Raw genomic sequence first — 22,989 nt, 5'->3', positions numbered from 1 at the left:
GTCGAGGCTAAGAAACGAGCCTGCCTCTCGCGATTCGCAATATGGTGCTCGTATTTCATATCGTTAGGGAGGCAGAGTTGGAAAAGGAGAGAGGGTGAGAGGGGGAGGAAAGAAGAAACACACAGCGAGGCGACATCGCAGTGGTGCTGCAAATTTCATCCAATTACGCACTAAAATGCGCCGGGAGCCAATAACCGAATCATAATCCCTTAGTTTTACACGAAAGCGCGGGTCACGGCGGAGGCGGAGGCGGAAGGGAGACAGACAAGGGTGGCGAAACGCGGGAGGGGGGGCGGCTTGCTCGCCGAAGCGGGGCAACTTTACTACGCAAATTAAGGCGAAGTGGCAGTCAGTAATTTTATGTGCCCATCTCAGCTACTGATATTGAATTTCCTTAGTCGCTTAATCCGAATCTTCGAGCGTGAGCGACGGAGAGGAGGCGGAGGGCGGTGGCGCGGCACCCTTGGTAGCTGGTGGCAGCGATCTCGCGAAATTGAAATCATTACTTTACGGGCGAATCGGGAGAAGTGGATATACCGGGTGAATCCCGACCGGATTTTTCAAAACACCCACCGTCCGCGTGCAAATTGTCTCGCGTTCTATTTTTTTCCGCGACGGACAAGCGCGAGCCTTCGGAGCTCGAACGCAGATCCGAGATTGGATTGGACGGATTTTTGGGAGATTCCCGCGACCGGCCATTATAAAGTTTTTCGATGGGAAAAATGCGTGCTGTGGTCCGTGATGCAATCGTCCCTCGATTTTGGTTGCCTGTAAAGAAACTCGTATAATAACGTTAAATTGGAGAGGAAGAGATCCGCTACGGAACTCGTGTCCTTTAACCATACACGTATGTATACCGTGAATACCTAAATGAAAATTAGGACACCACTGTCGGTCGGGGTCGGACATTCCGATATATACGTTTCGGAGGGAATTAATAAGCCAACGGTGTGTCCTCCTCGGCGACGTCGCGGAGGCCGATCGATCGACGCGGCGCGATACACGCGCGGAATGAAAAAAGAGCATCCGGACGAATTGATCTAGCGGGGTTCGATTCGGGCGCACAATACCGCAACTCGCATTCAATTGCGCCAAACAGCTTTCTTCGGCCCCGGCAATCTCCTCTTCGACACAATAAATTTATGGTTCCATTCAGAGCCCGTACACACACGCACATACACACACACACACGCACACGCACGCACACACATACACACACGCACACTCGTAAGCGCACGCGCGAGCACGCACGTACACGCGCGCGCAAACGCATACGCATTACAATAAGACCGCGGCCTGTTTAATAGAATAATTAAGGGCCCTCGTACAGAGCAGCTGATGCCCAACGGGCGTGCTCGCGCGGCCGCGTACGTGTGCGTGTGTACCGTGCATGCGCGTGTGTAATGGATGCGTGAGAATATAACGTATGCTGGTTCGCCCGGCTGGCATTGTTGATTCGTAGGGTACGCATTTTGTACAACGGGGTCAGGAGGGAATTAATGCATTCATCCGAATTTCAAACGGAATTAATGCGCTCGTCAGGAGCACCGCGTGCGCCAGCGACTGCGTTCGTCTCTTAATTTGTGAAATCACTGTCTTTTTATGTATTTTTTTTTCTCTTTTCTCCTTCTTTTTTTCTCATCGTTTTCGCTACGCGCAATGCGCTCGGAAATATCCGACACGGAGAGTGGCGTTCGAATTATCGCTCCTTAAAAAAAAAAAAAATAGCTGTTTCACTGTAAATAAAATACAGGCCTGTATTGCGCGCGTGTCGTCAGTTTCATGAACGAGCATTGTACGAAACGGCGATAAATAATTGCGGCGCGCGAGCGCAATATTGCCGCGGCGGTGGAAATAATTATCGCGACGCAACACGTGGCCGCAGATTATCGAAAAATCGGACTGCTTAATTGGGCGAGGCGCGCGCGAACGAGCGTTATTAATTCCCTATGTACGGAAATAAAACGGTTCGACGATTAGACGGTGCATTTTATTGTCCAACAATCTCAGATAAATCCGAGAGACAAGACCGGGGATGTAAAATCCCATCGTCTTTGGATAATCTTCCAGCGCCCGCTGTCTTACGATATTTAAGACGTCTGATCGCGAAACAACGTGGAAAATATGATTTAATGCGAATTCCCTCGTCGTTCCGTCTGACGGATTCATACTCGCGCACAGCAAAAGGGTTGCCGGGGGAAGCGGGAGGAATGATGGGAAGAAATGCGGATAGGGCGATGGGAACGCGGGGCGAGAGACGAGAGGGGCGGCGGGAAGGGAAGAGCAGACGTTTTACAGCGGCATTTCGAATGGCGGTGCAAAATCGCCGTGCAATTTTCTTTCCGCGGGGAGAATCCACCCGCGCGGACCCGTACTCGCGCGAGGCGAGGGAAACGCCGCGTATACCGCTTCGGCGTTCTCCGCGTGGCGGCCACGTGATTGGTCGTAAACGCCAAAAATATGCGCCGATCGGCCGGTCGTCCGGCTAGCTTTATGGTAGCGCCGGTATGCCGGTCGGGTTTTATGGTTAATTTTTGCAATTTTGTAATTGCCTCACGGCCCTGCGGACAAGCGCTTTTTCCTCGTCCCTCTCCTTCTCCACATTCTCTTCCTTCTACCCCACGATCTTCTCTTTCTTTCTGCTACTCTCCGTGCGCTTCTACGCTTCTCGTCTTGCCTCCGTTTCGCCTGTATTACCCCTCATCTTCCAAAATTCGCCTGACACTTGAGGACAATTGATAACACAAGAGTGCCTAGACGTTATTCCTCTAGCTCACAATAATTCTTCATCTCGTTTTTGTGCGTTGTAACACGCAATCATACATTATAATACTTTCTACGTTATTGCTGCACCGAGCCGAGATTGCAACCTGTGCCAAGAGCGTTTTTCTGAATTTGCAAAATACATCGTGTGCGTTCATTCGGGAACAATGTTCCGATAGGGTCATCGCGGTGATGGGCGTTAGAAAATACCGAAGCGATATCAAAGCGAGGGATTGTACGGTACCGTAGGATCGTTAACAGCGTCCCGCGCTGAGTGTGTCAGACGCGTGTGAGCGTCGCGGAGCGTCTCGCACCGTGAGACCGCAAATAACTGTTCCCATCGGAATCCTGCGGTCTGCACCTTGCCATCGGCGCGATATCAACGCCTTGACGCCGACGCATTTAAAGCGTATTACCGAAGCGGGGCCGCCTCGAGTGGGTCATCGATCCTCTCTCGCGGCGAGCAACTTTTCGCTCTCGCCGTCCGGCGATCGCGATAAGCCTCACGCGCGCCAAGCTGCACCGCGCCGATAGAGCCAACGCGACGACCGCAATGCAAACGGTGCGGCGCGGCGCGGCGCGGCGTAATGCAGGTCACGACAGGATATTCGCGAGCTTCGACAAAACCTCGAGAAACGAATCGTTTCGGCACCAGCGATACCTGGATGACTACTATATCAGTACGATTTTAATCATTTCTACGTCGAGATTTAGCAAAGATTGCCAACGACGCTGTCGTTTGAAAATAAGTCATACGAAGCGACACCCCTATCTCCAGTATCGTGTACGCCGGGCAACCGATGGCGGTTGTACACATCTTCCTTCCTTCCGTCCTTCCTTTCCCAAGAAGTGAAGTCAAGTGAACTCGCTGCCGCCGCCGCCGTCGCTGCCACCGCCGCCACCATCAGCATCGCTGCCGCCGTCGCCGCCACCACCACCGCCGCCGCCGCCGCCGCCGCCGCCGCCGGAAACTCCGCTAATGACTAAACTTGCTAATTTCGGCCAATTAGGCTTCCACTGCTTCTACCACGCCCGCCTTCCCCTGTTCCGACATTTCCTGATCTCCGCCCGCTCGACCGCCTTGTCTAATGCGCGCCGCACTTACCTTGACCGATAGACGCTAATTTTATTGCGCACTGCGGCGCACTCGCATGTTACCGTGGTGGCTGTGCACCTAGGGGGAGGGACAAGGGAAAGTTACGTCGACTACAAACCCCACAGCGGCAATATTATCTCGCAGTATACTTTAAGTAATGACCCGTAAAACTTGCACGTATGTCAGAAGCGACAATACGCGCATGTGTAATACATCTCATCTGAATTATCATTCTCGGATTGCATTAAAGCGTGATATCTCTCCCCGGATTGCTCGTGACTATTTGCCAAATGACGAGATCGATTTCGAGAAAAGTTCGTGGAGAAAATTCTATTCGTTGGTTTCCGCAGGGACAGAAGTGCATCGCCAGTGCATATAAGGCATTAAATATAAAATATAAAACTGTCTTTTTTCTCTCTCTCTTTCTCTTTCTCTCTTCCACTCTGTCTCTTTCTCTCTCGCGCTCGCACGCGGCGAAGATGTGGAGTGGCAACTGTGCGTATTGGGCGAAACTGGGTTTGACCCTTGACGACCCCCATAAATATCCAACGTTGGCAGCTTGTTACTTTGCGCCACGTGAATCTCAAGCCGACCATAATGCCCGATATTTCTTGGCATTGCAGACATTGTACCAACTAATCACTGCGGTTTTTGACTCGTCTTTTTTTCTTATTTTTTTCCTTAACTCGGAGAAATTTGTAAACGCATCTGCGTGCGCAGAGGGGTATATTATCATACTATTATATTTATTTCGTTACAATAACTTCCTCGAGTGCTATCCCGAGGTTCACGAATCCAAGTTTCTAGACCGTAAAAACGAAGGGTTTATCAGTCCATGAATCTTCTTATTTAAGAACGCAAAGAGTAATGAACTTAAAAATCCTTAACGAGCTAAGAAACCGAGTTCAACTTCCGCGAGTATTCCAAGAAAAGCCAGAAGAACAACTTGGCGCTCGAATTGTTCCGATTTGAAATTTTCAAGAGTAAGGATTGCGTCAAACGAATTCAGTGAACATGGCGGACCAATACATGGAAGAAAGCCGCTTTCTTCCTTCGTCTGCATTCCTCAGTAATTGCGTGCCGTGGTCCCTCGTTGTTGTTCCTCTTCTCCGCCGCCTGTTTCCTTCGTCCGAAGAAAGGCAGAGCTCACGTTTGCGCGCGCGCACTCATGCGCTCGCGCGCACACCTTTTCATTTGTGCGCCCTCCTAGGATACACTTATAATAGGTGGGCCGTGCGTGGCAAACAGGGAAGAGGCCGCCGCGACGCGCCTAATCACTATAATCGTCCTCGCCAATAATTAGATTATTTTCAGTGTCTTCTCCGGCGCTGTCTCTCTCTCGCCGGTGATTACCGGCTTGAACTTATCATTACATCCCCACATCGATCCTCGCTCGCCCCGGGCGCGCCCTAAGGGAATGACCGTGTTTTTTTCGTGCGAGACCTGGGCAATAATCTTAAGACATTTGATATTCTCAAAAAGGTAGATTGGGACATTGTAAGGTACCCTAAATACGAAGCTCTGTAAATTTATTATTATACAAAATAGACGGAGAGGAGGAATAGGAATGTTATTTCGCTTCTTGGTATAGGGTAAGCTGGAACCGTGCCGAGGTATCTTTATTTAGATAGAATCGTGGCCGAGTTAATTAAGCGAATTAGCAGTTGTAAATATTCGCAATAAATTTCCAAGTATTCTGGATACAAATTTCTCACGACGTTCTTGCGACGACAAAGCAGTCGTAATTTTCAGAGTTCCGCTACGTCGATTGGTTCTGACGCACTTCTGGAACGCGCGTTTCGGTACTTGCGGACTCGAGGGTGTTCATTATGCCACTTGAAGGTTTATTACGAGATACAAAATACTCTACTTTATTGTCGTCGACCGGCTGCAGGCTGTAACAGAATTCTTGAACCTTCCGCGTAACGTATTATTGCCGCGGAATTGGAAGATGGAAAGCCCGAGGGCGAGTCTTGGTCATCATTACCGGAGGTATCCCTTTGAGGACTGGCGCACAACCTCACATTTTTTTTTATTAATAATAATTAGAGTTGCATTTTCCAACAATGACGGTGAATATACGTGTATACATCGGTCATCTCGAGGAAAATAATAAATTAATAAACAGAACCTCGTGTAAATTCATTAAGGTTGCACTTCTCATCTACGATGGTAGAATAGAGCGGTCCAGCGCGTAGAAATTTTCGATGCGACACTTGAAATACTTCACCTCTGTGTCACTCTTCGACGTCTGATTGATGACTGATGGAATTGACAAACGTAATAGCATTTCGGTTTAGACCATCAGCCGGTTCATCCTTTGAAACGGTACCCCTTTATTTTGACGTTGAATTCCTGAAGATTTCATAGCGCGTCTGAATGCCCTTTGCTCATAAAGAAGCGCGCGGCAAGTTAACATCTTGAAATGAAACCATAGCACTGATATTAATTTCGCGGGGCCATGCGGGCTACCCCAACTGCGAGATTTTATTGGTCCTTAAGACAACGCCCAACGATTTCGTAATATCACCGATCCCAATGAAACAGCAATTTCCGAGGATGCGATTGTATGGTGCGTGCAGGTGGGAGGGGAAGATGGCGGAGGAGAAGAGACTTTTACGATCTGGCAATTCGCAAAAGAGTTCGTCAGGCCAAGAAATATTTAAATTCAATTCGAACGTGGGCGCTGTAAACCGCAAACGGATCGAAGAGAATCCTTCTTGGCAAAGAAGTGTCTCATTCTTCTTTCACGCCACGTTTTCGTTAATTAATTCCGCGCCGTGTTGTTTGAAACTTTTTATTTTCACGCGTGCCAGCCACGTTCAATTAACGTCTAAAATTAAAAAACGTCGGTGGACGACGACGGCCTTGAAACGGTCGCGAGGTAAGCCACCAAGGGGTTGAATGTCATCCACCGGAATGTAACGCTCCACCCCCGGCGACTGCGAGGATCGCCATTAATCCTTAGGCTGACTTTCTTTCCGCTCGCTGTCGTATAGAACGGGGCGTCCTCGTTATCGACGCTTATCGCTAATAAGATCGCTGGACCGCTCGTTATCGTCGTCGTCGCACTCGCCCTGTCCTCATTTTCGTACGATTGCGATCGTTAATTATCCCTATCGCAGCCGATCGCCCTCCGCCGTTCTCCTCCTTTGCCTTTCCCCCTCCCCTCTTTTCCCTCACTCTCTCCCACCCACCCACGCGCTTTCGTCGTTCTCCTCGTCATTATCATTCCGGTAATTACCGGTGTATTCCCTCGTTATCATCTTGTTATCGTTCGGCTATCGCGCTTCCGCGAAGAGCACGGCGAACGTCTCCGGAGAGGTCAGCCCTCGTAAACGCGCGTGGGAGCGACGTGATAACGGCGACGGGGAGCATCGGCATTCCGCACTTGAAATCACAAGTCAACGGGCGGATCGAACACTCGAATTTGATATTTTAATGATACAATCGATTCGATAGCTTTGGATAAACGCGCGCTGTGTGCGTTTTCCGATTTACTCGTCGATGCAACGATGACGACGACAATCGCGCGCGGCTCCGCACGATATCTGGCACGAGGTCTTTGCATGTCGTTATCCGCTGATGACTTTGACTTACGGGTTTATAATCATATCAGTCGACGCGATAATTCGCGACAGTTGAAATCGCCGCGACTTGTGAACGAAGCGGCGCTCTGCGCCGCGCCGCGCGACACGCGCGCGGCACCTAAGTAACCGCATTAAGAAGAAGCCGACACGCAGAAACGCGGAGCGGGCGAGTCCGTAAGGGCATTAATGCGCCGGAGATTTATGTGGTAACGGCGAGGATGAAATTCCATCGCGGTAGGTGCTCGTATAAGTGGCACGCTGCTCGCTGGCGGAGGCGCGAGAGTTATGGTTGCCCATACTGATATCCACTATAAACTCCCCCGTCGTCCGCCCTCCTCCGCGCGTCCTCCTACGCTCTCTACCACGGCATACTTAATTAAATACGTATTAAGAGCCTGAGTGTGTTCCGATGTACCGATGTGCGCCTGCATCGTGGAATAATATATGCTTCAGCGCGCGCGCGCTAATTACTTTCTCCCACCGAGGTCGCACACCGACAGTTTTACTTTCCCCGCGTACAGTGGAACCGCATTTATCGAAACGAAGCGCGCCCTGTTGCGTAACAAAGGGACTTTTCGATATTACATGCGCATCTTTCTTTCTCTATCTCTCTCTCTCTCTTCTTGCGAAACCGTTGGGCCGACGAATTTATGTACTATCGATCGTCGTTACAAGAAAATAATCACTGCCTCGTTAATCATTATATGCACGCACACCCGTCGTTAAATGCTAGAGAAAACCGTTATGGGTTAACATATCTGACGAAGAATAATCCCGTAAGGTATACCTCCAGCCCTTGTAAAGCCGATCAAAATAGGACGCTTGTTGCATTCCGAAGAAGTTTGGAAGGGAAGGTCGATCGACACCCGCTGAGCTTAGGGAAGAACAGTTACTGTTAATTAAGATGGGCGTGTCGCGCGAGTCACACTTGTCGATCTTTGACAAAGGATAGGTCAGAGTTTTAATGCGTCTTTGGAGAATGCACGAAATTTAAGTTACGGCCCGACGATTTTCGTGTTGCGCCATAAACGAGGCAGGATTTTTCGAATGCAGTGACAACGCGATAGGCAAAATTTAAGGAGGTAAATATTGCTCTGCAGCATTAATTTACAGCAATCGAGATTCTGTTATTGAATTGTTACCAAGAAGAAAGATAATAGATACGCGTTAAACTACCTTTCAGTATTAAACGACGATATTGAGACTCTCAGATTTCAGACTCCAAATCAACCAGCTGAAAATGATTTTTATTTTATTGTTGCAGGTTTCACCGAAGTACCGGAAGAAAAGAGCCGGTGCCGGGACGCAATAGAGCGCCGCACAGCCGCTCCTCTCTTCTTCGTTTCACCGTTGGAAACCGTCGGTGGGCTCTCTGAGCCCACCCTCTCATCGGTCAAACTGGCGAGCGCGTTAACCGCTGGCATGAACCCCCACCATCCGGGCCATTCCGCAGCCTACCCCCACCATCCCTCGCTCTCGAGCAGTCCGCATCATCCGGGGCCCGGAGGGCCGCATCACGCGTATGGGACCGGTGGAGGTGGTGGAGGTGGCGGTGGCGGTGGCGGTGGTACCACGACCACCCCCGACCTACCCAGCCCGCACTCACCTCAGCATACCGGTGGTGCCGGCGATCCCGCCACCCCCTACGGCGCCCTGCAACCTGGCCAGGGCATGGGCAGCAACGGGCATCATCATAGCGGTGGCGGCATGATGCCGGATCATCCGCATCACCCTGGGCACCCTCATCCTCACATGCCGGGCCACCCCGCGTACCCACCCGTTAATCACAACAATAACTGCACGCTCAAGGTGAGTACTGCATTTTCACTCCGAGTTCTATTTGACGTGTAATATAATTCTGCTATAATTTGTCTTCGGAACATTATTTTAAATATCTGTACTTCGTTAACATTTTTGTATGTGCGTATATATTACACGCGAACCGAAATTTAATACCTCGTGCAACGAAGTGAAATGATACAGGTGGTTCCAAAGACGAAGAGTGGTGAAAAATTCCGAGGCTCTCCGAGTTCGTCATAAAAGACCAGGGGACGGTAGAACGTAGGGTCACAGGGTACAATTCGGCGGTATTATCCGTTCGTCCGACCCTCACTTACCCCACCATTGACAAACGTAACAATATGGGCATTTATGAGAGAGAAATATAATTGAATAGGGATGGAGAGGCCCGCGCGGTTCCCTCTCGCAGTTTTCTGCCCGACGCTTTACCTGCCCTTTTCCCTTTCCTCCCTTCCCTGTCCTCCTTGCATCACAGAACGTTCTACCTTTTTCAGAATATATTGCTTCTCCAACTTTCGTTCCTCATTCACCTTTCTGTGTTGACTGTACTCTGTCTTCCGGTTTCCATCGCCTAAAGACGTGTACATCTGTTACTCTACTTCGTGAACTGTTTTCGCTGGTGGCTTCTTTAGAGTTCTTTTCTCAACTACTTTTTGGTTAAATATCTTCATCATGACTTTTTCTTGCTATATTTTCCGAGTAATTTCTCCGATCATTTGGCTTTCCTTCTCTATTTCTGAGTGTAACATACAAAATATAATATGTTATGATTATGTGACTAAAGTTTAAACGGTATCTCTCTTTTTAAAAAGATAATGTCAAAACAGGATTTTATTTTGCTAATTATGACTGGTCAAGGAAATGGCTGCGTTGATAGTAGATAATAGTAACGGAAATTATATATTTTAAAGCTTTCTCGCTTATCTCGCGCATCCAGGAACAGATGAATCATCATCGGAATTTTAATAGTGTCCGTTCGAAAAATTAACATGTATACTTATCGTTTTAATTTAATGCATCTTAGAATTATAAAATTACTTTACACGCTAATTGAATTCTCCAAAGTTCATATTTTCCCTCGCGATTTGAATAATCAACCGCATCAATTCTCAACTTGTAATTTATCTAGATTCTTGGATGTTGGTATATCTAGATACTTTCTTCTTTTATTCTTCTATCTTGTTTTGTTCTCTCCTTAGATTCCACTTGCATTCCGTCACTCTCGTACCCATCCTTACTCTCTCGCGTTGCTCTTTAGCTTTCTTTCTTTATTGGGGTCTTCTCTATTCATTATTTCTTCTCCCTTCTCTTTTGTATTCACTGTACTCTGTCATTCCTCTTATTATCTCGAGTCTCTTGTGTTTTTTCGTTTGCTCCTCTATGTCTTTCCATCGTTTTGAACCACCGTCTCTCTTTTCCCGTTCTGCATTGTTTTGCGTCTCTTTTCACTTCTGATTCTCTGCCTGTTTCTATATCTTCATTTTCCATATTTCTTTTTTTTCCTCTTTCATTCTGCTTTCTTAATTTTGTACTCTCTTTGTATATCGCAAATGTATACGTAATGTATCTGAAAATTTGCCACAACTTTCGCTTTACACAACATTGTAAGACTCACGGCACTTAGGAAGCCTGTCCCAGAATATATCCCTCTCTCATCTCTGCCGTCTCTCTCTCTCTCTCTCTCTCTCTCTCTCTCTCTCTCTCTCTCTCTCTCTCTTTCTCTCTCTCTTCTTCTTTCTCCCCACCTTCCTTCCATTCTCTTCTTTCAACCGGTGCTATGGAAAAGACCCCTTCCCCTTTCTCTCCCCTACCGAGCCGTCGGTTCTCTCTCTGTCCAGCACACGAATGGGTCCTCCGTTCACCTCCCCTCTCTCAATCCGCTCCATGCCGCTTCCCCTCGTCTCGTCGATCCTTCACGCTGTCTTTATCTCGCTTTCTCTCTCGGTATCGGTTGGGTCCTTTCTAGACTCGCCTTTTTACATTCTCCCTACCCTGAGCCCAAGGTACCTGAACCCGCGCAGGCCCGCGAGGCATTCGGGGGGCCCGCAGCACCAGCAGTTGGGTCCCGTCCGTGCTTCGCTTCGTTTCGCTTCTTCTCTCGTCGTTCCTTTCCCGTGCACCGTCCATGCACCGCATCGTGCGAGAATACGCGTCGCCGAAAGTGGCGTGTTTTCGCATGGATTGCCCATAGTCGCCTATGGTCTCAGGGCGCTCCGGTCTGATTTCCGTAGTATCGTGAAATTCAACGAGGAAGCGAGGACCTCCAGATCCTTGAAATCACGGTGGGGGAAAGTGAGTGTATCGCAACGGGAACTTGTTCGAGGTCGAGTGATATCATTGGCCGAGTGAATCCAGAGTGCGGCCCGAGATCGGTTTTTCGTCGTCGTCGTCGTCGTCGTCGTCGTCGTCGTCGTCATCGTTCTTTTTGTTCCTCTCTTTTCTTTCGCTCCGTTTCTTTTCCTGCTTCGTACGCCGCGAAGAGGGACACACGGTGAGGTGCATCATGGAGGTCCAATACAATCCGTATCACTACAATATTTCGCGAATGAATAAATGGTTCCCCAGCATCAAGACAGAAATCAAAGTAAGTGTGTACGTACGCGCGCAGTCGGGAAGATTTCTTCTTTTTTTTTTCGCTTTCCTCTTCGTGCGCGGGAGGCACGCTTTTCGAAGTCTACGCTGGTAGACACGACGCAACAGTAATTAACGCATTCGCTCTCGTATTTCCTGACGCAAGTCGAATGGGTATTGCTGTGCGTAGCGTACCGTGTCCGACTATTCGCACGGGCAGACATCGCTATTTGAAAGTCATCCTATACCACGGGATTACTACGTCGATATATATGTATATATATATATTTTTTTTTTTAAATGCGAGTGTAATAAATACAAGCGCACATATTACGTACATGTGTAATTCTTATACTTTTAACATAGAAATCTATTGGCTCTAACAACGGTGCATTTGGCTCGCATCGAAATCGACGCTTGTTTAAATGTTTTTAATCACCGAACCCGCCTCTCTTCTTTTTACATGTATATTTGTATAAATATAACGCAGGTGAAGCAACTGCTTTTATGTTTCCTACCAGATTTTTTTGCACCATACAAACACGCAAATACGCACGCCACTTTTTGTCTCTAAATGTATAATCGATTAAAAGGAACTCGTTGAGCACAAAACCGACGCAGTTTCGTTTAACGATAAACTACAGTATTTTTAGAAACAATACACAATATTGAGCAACGTTGTACAAAGTGAAATTAGCGAGTAAGTTGTAGGTCCCCGCGAGCAAGAGTTACGTTCGCCTACGTGTGTTTGCATAATCACGAGTAAGCATTCATAATAAGCGCGCACTTAAGACGCCGTAATGATTTAGTGCCCGTTAATGACTTTCTGTTTTCGCATTAATTACCACGATGCTTGAATTTCTACTTATAATGGGCTAGAAGCGATTTCAAAGGCGAGTGTGGCAACTCTTACTCGCGTCCTCTTCAAAAAATACATTGGCCGCCATCGTTTTTTTTACTCGAACTTCGTAATCAACCATCTCCCTCGCTGTCTCGAGCCAAGAGAAACGTAGTAGTAGTAGTAGTAGTAACAGACTTAATACAAATTAATTAAACCGCGTGATATATCGTTAACTGGGTATAAATTAATATAAATTATAATTACTTAGAAATTAAGAATCGCAACGTGTGCACCCAACAGTAACAAAAATGAAAACTTGATGTTGCAGCAAGAAGGTGTTCCAAGCGGGTCAACGGGCCTTCGGCAATGCGCCGGCTGCGGTGTACAAATAGTGGAAAGATGGCTGTTACTAGCGATGGACCGGTACTGGCACATTAGTTGCCTCAAGTGCTCGTATTGCAACGTGGTATTGGGAGAGGTCGGCCAGTCCTGCTACACCAAAAGCGGCATGATCCTCTGCAAAGCCGACTACAGACGGTGAGTCTCTCTGTTAATTTCTTTTGACGCGGCCGTACCAAATCTATCGATTAACGGGAAGATAATCGAAAAATTTATATTAAAAAAAAAAACGAAAAATTTGTAAGAAAAAACGAAAAAGGAGGAAGAAGATTCTTCGATGAATGGTGAACATTCTCGGTTCTGCTTAGACGGTGTCGTCGTCGCTGTCTTCGCGTATCGTCGCTTATCACGTTGAAGAGTTGATAGCGATGGCCACTCATGAATAAGCTAGAAATTATCGCTTCCATTAAATTAGGTACTACGTCGCGCAACACGGGACATCGGATATTCCGGTCTTGCCGGGCGCAGGCGCGACTCCGCGCGGCCGACAGAGAGAATCGGCGCCGTCTAATTTCTTGAAACTAATAACAACGCCCGACGCTTCGTTATTAATAATAAATACTGTTATTGTGCGCGGCCATTATGGCTAATTTATCGTGGTACTTGCCGCGCGTTCGTTTATACCGTACCGGGATTCCTGGGAGCCAATATCGTGTAATCAACATTCCTCTCGTGCAAAATAGCCGCGGAACTAGGAAGTTGCCGTTTTACGTTATATCTCGTAATCATATTCGCCTTCTTTTTCAATAGCTACAGCAATTACTCGCCGTATTGTTAAAATATATACCGAACAACATGTGGACACCGTCGTGATATTTAAATATATCAGAATATTTCAAAATCTAGAATAACGCGATTTAGATATTGAATTAAAGTTCGAGGGAAAAATCGAAGTATAGGAAATATGAAAATCTACGATGAAAATGTATGTCGGAGGTACGATGAGTGCGAAGAAATAACAAAAAAAAAAAATTGTATCGACATATGAATAAGACAAATAGTAGCAATGTAGGTTTTAGAAAAAAAAGACATTAATTGTGATATCTATTTGCCTCGTGTGCACTTATCCATATGAATCATTTATAAAAGATATTTGAAAGAATGGAACGTATTTTAGATGTCTTTACGACGTCGTCTCGCCCATTATGATATTGCCGCATTGTACTCGATACAACGCACACATCTCTCCGCGCTGATCGTTTATCGATGAATGGCTCGAGACTTCAGGATTGCCGTACCGTGATGAATATGCACCTAATCGGCGTGGCCGTTCCAAATTTAGATGATTCGAGGTCAGAGCGCAATTTAATGAGAAACAGACGCTGAACTTAGTTAGTCCCCCCGAAATAGATCGGCACAACCTGGCCCGGCCGCGCACGTACCGGAGGTAATGGAACTGTCAGTCCTTTTTTTACTCAACCAACCGGTTATATCCGCACGAGGAGTGACATTTCTTGCATTTCACGCTGCAGTTAAGCGCGCTCGGCCGTTCGTGTTTCTACGTTTCATCATAATACCGCCGCTAAAACATTGTTATGCAATAACGGAAACGCGAAAGACAAAGGGAGGATATTTTTGTTATCGATCGCGTCGATTGGTAACATTGGTATTTCAATTTCGTCGGTCCTTTCCTTATCGCGCGATTGCTATTACTCAACCGTGGCGCACGTACATCCTAATCTGTTGGCATAGTCGAGCGATTTAGTCCGGCCTAGTATCAATATTTGACTACGAGACGTCCCCATCCTCGGGATGGGTCTAACATCGCCCGTTCCGGCGCCCATCGGCTTGCTTTCGTCGAAAAATGAAACGCGACGAACTGTTGGAAAGTTTGCCCTTTAAAACTAACTTCAAAGAGATGATATTATCAGAAAGATGTATGAATTACGAGGATAAAACAGTTTAAACGTTTAAGAATATGTAACGAGGATCGAGTAATGGGATGTATTTTTTCACTCTTGCTCTTTTCGAGATCTATGAATCACGTTTAACAAATATACAAGTCGACCACACTTGTGGGATCATACCAGCGGAAAACCATCGGACTTTGCGTATGACTCTCGACACGGGACAACAATAATACGTTCTTACGGAACACTCGGTGCGTCTTATCGTGCTAAGCGCTTTATACCCTGCGCAGCTTTACAATCAAACTACTGTCGGAATTGAAACCAACCGGTTGTCTCGAAACACCATCGGGTGTCTCCTGCACGGGAGCAGCGTCTGCTACAACCGCCTCGTCGAAAAGAGAACGACGGATATATCCGCGCGGGCCGAGTGGATAGACAGATGGATGGAGAGGATAGCGAGCGCGGTGCGACTCGGAAAGATAGCGGGGAGGTTGGAGAGGCGAGAGAGAAGGGATGGCGGTTCGTTTCTTTTGGATTCAAGGAATGTTTCAATCAGTTTGATTGAAGGGCTGAGCCACGGCAAGAGGGTAAACTCGATTTACAGCCGTGTAGGAGGGATGGCGCGGTGGACGGAACGGAAGGAGAGAGAAGTAGAGTAAGAGAGAGAGAGAAAGGAAGGGGAGAGAAAGAGAGAGAGAGAGAGAGTGAGTGAAAAGGGGGTGCAGAGGGGTGGACGGTGGGTGCCACAATCACCGAGATGCGTCCAATCACCCCCAGCCCCCGACGCCATCGGGTTTCGGGCGTACGGACGAGGGGCTGAAGGGATCGAGGAAAAGGGGAATGACAGAGAGAGAGAGAGAGAGAGAGAGAATGTGTGTGCGGCCAATCATCGCTTGGCTTTCCGCTGGAGCGACGTCGTCGTGATGCTGGTTTGTCCTAGATGTGCAATCAGACGGCTTCCAGCTCTCTAGCTTGCTCCGATGGCTCCTTCTCCCTCCATCTTTCTGGCCGAATACCAAATTCCAGCAATTTGGTAGGTAGGTACTTTGTTGAATCAACATGATTGGGCTTGACGGAGACCGGCGACGCGCCATGCCGCGTAGCACGGCGCAGCGCCGCGACGAGCGACGGCGACGAGCCGACGAGCCGAGGACGAACCGGGAGACGGATAGACTGGCTCCCGGTACTCTCGCAATCCTTTCCAGAACGGGCAACATTTCGTTGATGATCTCAATATTGTCTACTTTTGCTTTTAATCCGATTGCCGATTTAACTTAATCCAAAATATACCGAGATAGCAGAAGGATCAATAATTGCAAATTAATGTAATAACGTGTAGTCACTCTGGATTAAGATGTATAAATAAACATGTATATCGGGTTTCTTGTTTAATTCAAGAAGAAATAAGTACTTGAAGTGACAGCTTAAAGCTTAAAGTAAAGAAAGAAAATAACAGAGTGACGAAACCGTGATGAAACATGTATTTTACTCACATCGATAATAATGGCAATATAACATTAGAGCGACGAGAGTAATAGTATAGCGCGATAATAGTAACAACGACGATAACAGAGAAAGAGAGACTGCCGATCGCGTTCGCGCGGAAGAGAACACGGCGTATTTTCCGCGCTCGATTCAGCCCGCATCGCGTCGAGGGAGGCACGTACGTAGACGGTAGGTCGCCGGAGGTGCTGAGGGAAACGAAGAAGAGGGCGGGAACGGGGAACGGAGGGGTGGCACCGGGCGATAAGGGGTTCATTAGAGGCAGTTTATTACTGCCTTTGAAGTCTCTCGCGTGTTGCCGTTAAGTCGCTCGATATCTCGTAATATCTCGCTCTAATCTCGCGAGGAGAAGTTAATTGCTACCTTCACCCCCCGCCACCTTCTCACCTCCGTCCGACCTACGCGCCCCCATCGCGCTCGCCGCACCACTTCCCGCCGCACCACCCCGCCCGCGCGGTGGTTCCCTCGCACATGTCGCCTTTACAATTAGACGCTTAATTCGGGCCACCACCGGGCTGAAATTTTCACTACCCCACCTGCCCGGCCGCCCCCTGGTCACCACCCCCTCGTCCGCCGCCACCCGCTTCGACCGCGGCTCGAGTCGGGAATTTCCTGCTCTTGGTCAGCAGCCGCCGTGTCGCTTCTCGAACTTGGTAATTTCTGAGTTCGATGACCGTTCGACTAACAGTCGCGCTGGTGTCCCAAAACTGCATGACTCCGTACATCACGAGACGAATGGAAGGTGGTGCGTGTTATCTTGGTTGTTGCATCTTCCGAAATGTATAACAAGTCACTATTATTCATACAACTATTATCCAACTCACGACATTCAATCATTAGGAAACCCGTTAAGTTTTCATTCTATGCGCTAGTGTGCGCACGTTTGAGATATCTCACACGTATATCATATGTACATATCATATGTATATTTACAAAACTCCTCGGAGAGATCAGATAGTGTCCTGGGTTCGAGCGGTGCGTTAATGCGAGTCGGAATCGCGTGTCGACGCGCCTTTTGTAAGACGCACTAAAGCTTGCACGTAATACGTGTGAGTCCGGGGTGGCGCGTAGCCGTGGCACCGATTCGTAATTATTATAATTTTTGCCAGTAGGAAAGTTTTCTACGACGACGACGACGACGACGACGACGAAGAGAACAGTTTTCATGGCCGAGGCGCGCGCGTTAACGAGTGGACGGCGAGATTGCTGGCGGAAAGAAAGAAAGCGTCGTGACGACTTATTATCGCGGTAATATTCGAAGCGATTAGTTTGCAAGTTACTGTGGACCACGGTTGCGATAGTGCACGACAGATTGAACACTACTATCCTTTACCCTCGGCTAATAATTGTACGACTCGGCCGACTCGAGCACGCTCGAGCAATTCGCATTTATTTCTTTTTCTTTCTTGCGATCAATATCATTATTGTTATTATCCGGGGAGTAATATTCACATATAAGTGATTTAGATGACTCGAGCTTCGAGCGCTGGGAATTTTCTTTCTTTCGAGAAAGCACGAGCGTTTGCGGCGGAGAAACGAAGGGTTAAGTAGCAGCCTCGATATTAAGATTGTATGCAAATAAGCAAAGATATTTGAGCGACAGTTTAATCGAAGCATAATTCGGCCATTAAATCAATACCGTTCGTTACAATCCAGACAAGATTACGCGAGGAGCGGCGCGAGAGAGGCGAGGAGGGGAAGGGCGAATAGCCGCGGCAAATAGAGAGGAATTAATCCGTTCAACTTGACAGCGATTTCACGGGGGAAATTAAGAGAATACCGCAGAAGGTGGTTACGCTGCTGGCGGTGGCAGCGCGTACGCGCGATGGGTAGAGGCTGATTCATGAAATGTTTGCGCGATTTCGCGATATTCGCGTTTGACTCCGCAGCAAACCGAGTAATGATATTTGAACAGGCCCTTGTGTGTGATCTAACGATGTTCCCCGGACGGATGGACGGATGGATGGATGGATGGGTGGGTGGGTGGGTGGATAGATTTGAAGAGAAGGACCCCCTGGCCAATCGCAGGACCACGAGAAGTGCTTCCGGCTCGATCGTTTTTGCAACCCAGTCGCCTGATCCACTACATGATAATTAATCAGTTAATTGAATTTGACGATCATTCGGCCGATGTAATAACATGTTTCCCCATATTTCCACGTTAAATTACGAACTTAATTAGACTGACGATTAAGAAATCGCGAGAAACAGAATAGAATCCAATTAAGTTGGTACCTAGGAGATAGAGTTGAAACTCGCCAATGAATTGGTAATCGAGAGAAAGCGCGTGCGGACAATACCGTAACGTTAAGAATATATCTGTAAATTAAGTTCAGTTTCTTTGAATAGGAAGACTTCACTTCGATGACAATGGGAAAGAGGAGAGCCCATTATCGTAGTGTAGAATATACTACGATATTTACGTAATTTACGGATATCGGACTATCGCTCTTAAACTTCGCGCATCTCCATATTTCTGCATAAATCTAAAAAGAGAAAAAAAAAAGATGTCACGTTTAGCATAAATTCGCGGACGTACAACGAGAAATCGCATTATTCGTGCATCGACCGTACGTGCAAATGAAGACATCCGCGTAAAGTGCGTCGTTTGTAATTACATACGAACAACCTAAGTGCAGCGCTCGCGCGCGCGGGCTTGAGCAAACGCGGTAGATTTGCTCGGAATCCGGCGGAACGCTTTGGTCTCCCTTTGAGGGAACGTTTTATGCGCGTCGTCCCGACGAAAAAGAGGAAGATGTCCGTCACATTTATCATTGCCGAGATATTAGGTGGCATTTATGCCGGCCGCGCGTTGACAAGCCCCTTTTGAGGTTAATAATAGCCATCGCGCGGCGGTTAAACGCCGTTTTTAATATGCTCAATGATCGCGCTCGCGCGCCACTCGCGAGAGAAGCGGCGTGGCTCTTCTTGCGCGAAGCGTTGAGAGACCTGAAATCCGAAGATCCAATTATTACGAGTAACCAATAATCCCTACGTGGAAAACTTATGCATTAGGTATTACGGATTAATTTCATGCTTTAAATATCCAAAGAAAGTTGCCAGCCCCCACCGCACTCTTTCTCTCTGTCTCTCTCTCTCTCTTTCTCTTCCTCTGCTTTGTTAATTTATTAGACTTATTTTTCAAATACAAATTATTTCCTTTGTGGGTTCGATCGCTCGTCAAATCGAGCGTGCTCGTGGAAAAGGACCTAATCGCCAAAGTAAAGCTCGCATTACGCTCGCGGGTAGGTTTATCTGCGATCGAAATACACGCAGGGGAGGGCGAGCCTTTTCCACCCACTGAATAATAAATAGCACGATCGTCGTGCTTCGAAACGTATTTGTTCCGACGTCGCCCTGGTGTCCTTTGACAAAACCGCTCGATAATGTCGATACTCATATTCAGCGCGTAACTAATCCCGAAAGCGTACGGGGAATCGACGAAAAATGTGCGAGAAACGAAAGAAAAAAACTTAAAGGAAAATCACGCGCACGGGATATCAAGATACCAGAAATAGATGTTCAGGATTTAAACAATAAATTTTACAACATTTTGTACGCGTCACGGGACCTGTGCTAACGATCAAAGGAATCAATAGCGGCCATAATACCAAAAAAAAAAAAAAAACGATTCGGCAAATACCATACATCGAGGTTTGTCATGTCATTCGTGAACCGTGTAGTGTTAACGAAAAATGGCGTGAGTGCATTCAGCGCGCAAGATATGAAAGTACGAGTGCACGCACGCGTTTTCGCACGTATCTACGGCAGCGCAATCATTTTTCATTTGTCGCACGCATGCTAATTACGGCACGACGCCCGTAGGTTTTTCGGAACGAGAATTTATTGAGGCTGGCTGCTGGTGCGTCCGCCTGGCCGGGCCTGTTTCGCGATGTTATCAGCGCGGAAAAAAGCGGATCTAATTGATACACGCGAATAAAATGGAATGGGCAGAACGATGAATGACCGGTTGAGAAATATTCGCGACTAATTCGGCGAGTATTTTCTAAGTCTGGAAAATTACATTTTCCAACGTTAATTAAAATTTAAATTTTTATATGACAAATATTAGGTCTCGGACAAAAGATTCGAGCATATTGTACGTTTGATCTGTTCGAAGTAAAAAATAGTGAGCAGTGAGCATCTAGTTCGAATATTTCGAACAATTCGAACAGTTTGAACTTGAGTAATTAATCTCGATTCGTAATATCGATAAAGTAATATCGATTCGTTATGTCTGAAGTTCGAACAATAAAGAAGATTGGAAACGCAGGGTGCATTGAAAATAAAAAAGTAGTTTATCACGAGTGTTTTTTTTTCTTTTTCAAATTATAAAAATGTTGAAAAGAAATGATTGGATGTGGGATAAATATGTGTAACATATAAATATGTTATTAATTTCTTAATTTTTTTAATACATTTTATATTTTATTCCATGTTTCTTTGAAAACGCAACGTTGTATTTAAAAAAATGTCATTTTGCATTTTTATTCATTTTTCTATCATTTATTTTATTTATAAATTATTTTTATCAATTGTACAATGATTTTGAATGCACACGTACAACCAATACATACGTTACTAATATTTTACAAAATTTAAGTACAATAATTTTGAACTTCCGAATATGAAGTGAGTTTAAACAGTTCGAACATACCTTTAATTCGAAAAAATTCGAATTATTTGATGGTTGATCTTGAAATTCAAACTGTCCGAATTATTCCATCGCCCAACATTTTTCCGAGCGTTAATAAATGTAATGTTGAAATCATGCTCATCCAATCTCCTCTTTTTTTTTTGTTTTTAATTGTAGATTTTTGACTCGCAAAGTTATGATATCATGATTTATGTAGAATCTGATTGGATTCAGTGTTTTTTTATCGTTTCTAGATTTTCAAAGATATTCAACACTGGGATGGCAATTTAAAATATTATACAATAAATGCTCGCACACGATTGTTATTGAGAAACATCGGCCAGATATTCTTTGATATCCGCCGTTGTCAGAGGCCTGCGACAATATTCCGGGCGATTCATTAGGCGCAAACGAAGGATCAGCATGAATTTGCACATACTCGCGTATTAATGAAACTGTCCCGGGCGGCATGTTGGAAGGAAAATAGCGGCAAAAGATAGAAAGAGAGAAAGAAAGAAAAAAAGAAAGATAAAGAGAGAGAGAGGGGAGGGGGGAGAAAGAGCGCGCCTATCGCGCACCGCGTCGCATGGATTAAGTGCGCGAGAGCGTTAATTCGCGCGGGCGGTTTTTCGCAAATTGCAGTTAGATGTCCGCGCTACTTTTACACGCGGACGATAACGACTGCGGGAGAAGGGTAACGCGCGACCCGTGTAACGCCAATGATAAGCTGTTTGTATTTTAGCCGGCGCTATCGATAATGGAAGTCGGAGCGGTTCGCGTTTGTCTTTTTACGTCGATGCATCGAAGCGAATTCGACGTTTCTATTAATCGGCTCCGCCAATTCCACGGTGAAATGGTGTCAGGAAAATTAAGTGGATATTCCGCGATGTGTCGCGCCATGGAACGGCTTTCCAGCACACCACCGTGCACCATCGTTGCCGAAAGTTACCGTTTAATCCCGTAGCTTATCGTACGTTACTGCGTATCACGAAAATTAATTACCGCTCATCTTCATTCTTACTGCAGAGTCCGTCGCACTTAAAACATCCCCACGAAATTTCCAGCGTAGCTAAACGCAAAAGGGCGTTTGCTTCCTCCAACCTCCCGTACTTGAGGGTGGCTCCGTCAAAGTTGGCGAGCGCGCACGGCTATAATAATAATCCTATTTCGCGACTGCGAGCGGCATAGCAAATAGCCGCGCGATCTGAATCGACGAGGCAGAGCGCGAAGAGGGTTAGAGAGAGAGAGAGAGAGAGGTGAGGTGGAGGAACAAGAGACGACGTGGGGGAGGGGAGGTGGATAGCGAACAGGTCAGGGGTCGTTCCGATGGGAGTTCGAGGGGGTGGTTGTAGCGTGTACCCAACCTAATAACCGCGATCAGCCATCGCTTATGTGTACCTAATATATCAAATTATGGCGGCGTGCCTTGAATGACAAACCACTGTGCTAGACATAGAAAGGGGAGGTACCAACGGCAGGAATATCTGGATGTCAGCCATATCGCCCTTTGAGGAAGCTGCCTCTTCGTTCCGATCGCGTATCCCTTTGACGCGTGTCCCGCGCGCTCCTTCTTCCCAAATTATTTCGTCGACGTCGAATCGTCGAATGTACTCGTCGCACATTTTGTTATCGCGACATCGCGCGAACGCCTCAAAATTGAAGATGAGCCGTTCGACTTTAACGGCCTCAGCCTCTCTGTGTCGCATATTCCATCTGAACGCCTCGCTAATTTATTCCGCGCTCTTTAATTATGTATTCTCGCGGCCGTCACGAGACATTATATAAGCGGACGAATCGTATCTCTCGCTCTCGCCGGTACACAAGGCCGTTTATTAGGTATTAGGTAACGCGCATACGTGTATACACATAATTACGCCGCAAGTACGTGCAAATACACCCAGCCAATTAACCACGAAAACGGACCCATCCCCCGCGCCCGC

The 22,989-nt window shown here is 46.9% G+C and overlaps 1 protein-coding gene across 3 annotated transcripts in view; it reads left to right on the top strand.

Moving 5' to 3' along the window:
• The window catches only part of LOC105201111 (LIM/homeobox protein Lhx9), a 186,817-nt gene that overhangs the window by 145,798 nt on the left and 18,030 nt on the right, over positions 1 to 22,989 (top strand). For all 3 annotated transcript variants that reach the window (XM_026137931.2, XM_026137932.2, XM_026137929.2), the window contains 2 exons: positions 8,714 to 9,258; positions 12,990 to 13,198. In XM_026137931.2, the coding sequence (XP_025993716.1) occupies positions 8,872 to 9,258; positions 12,990 to 13,198 (596 nt within the window). In that variant the 5' untranslated portion in view covers positions 8,714 to 8,871. The remainder of the gene's footprint in view (positions 1 to 8,713; positions 9,259 to 12,989; positions 13,199 to 22,989) is intronic.

This window comes from Solenopsis invicta, chromosome 14 (genome assembly GCF_016802725.1).
Source record: "Solenopsis invicta isolate M01_SB chromosome 14, UNIL_Sinv_3.0, whole genome shotgun sequence".
Classification (NCBI taxonomy): domain Eukaryota; kingdom Metazoa; phylum Arthropoda; class Insecta; order Hymenoptera; family Formicidae; genus Solenopsis; species Solenopsis invicta.
Note: the sequence above shows the minus strand (reverse complement) of the source record. Positions and strands in the feature narration are given on the sequence as shown.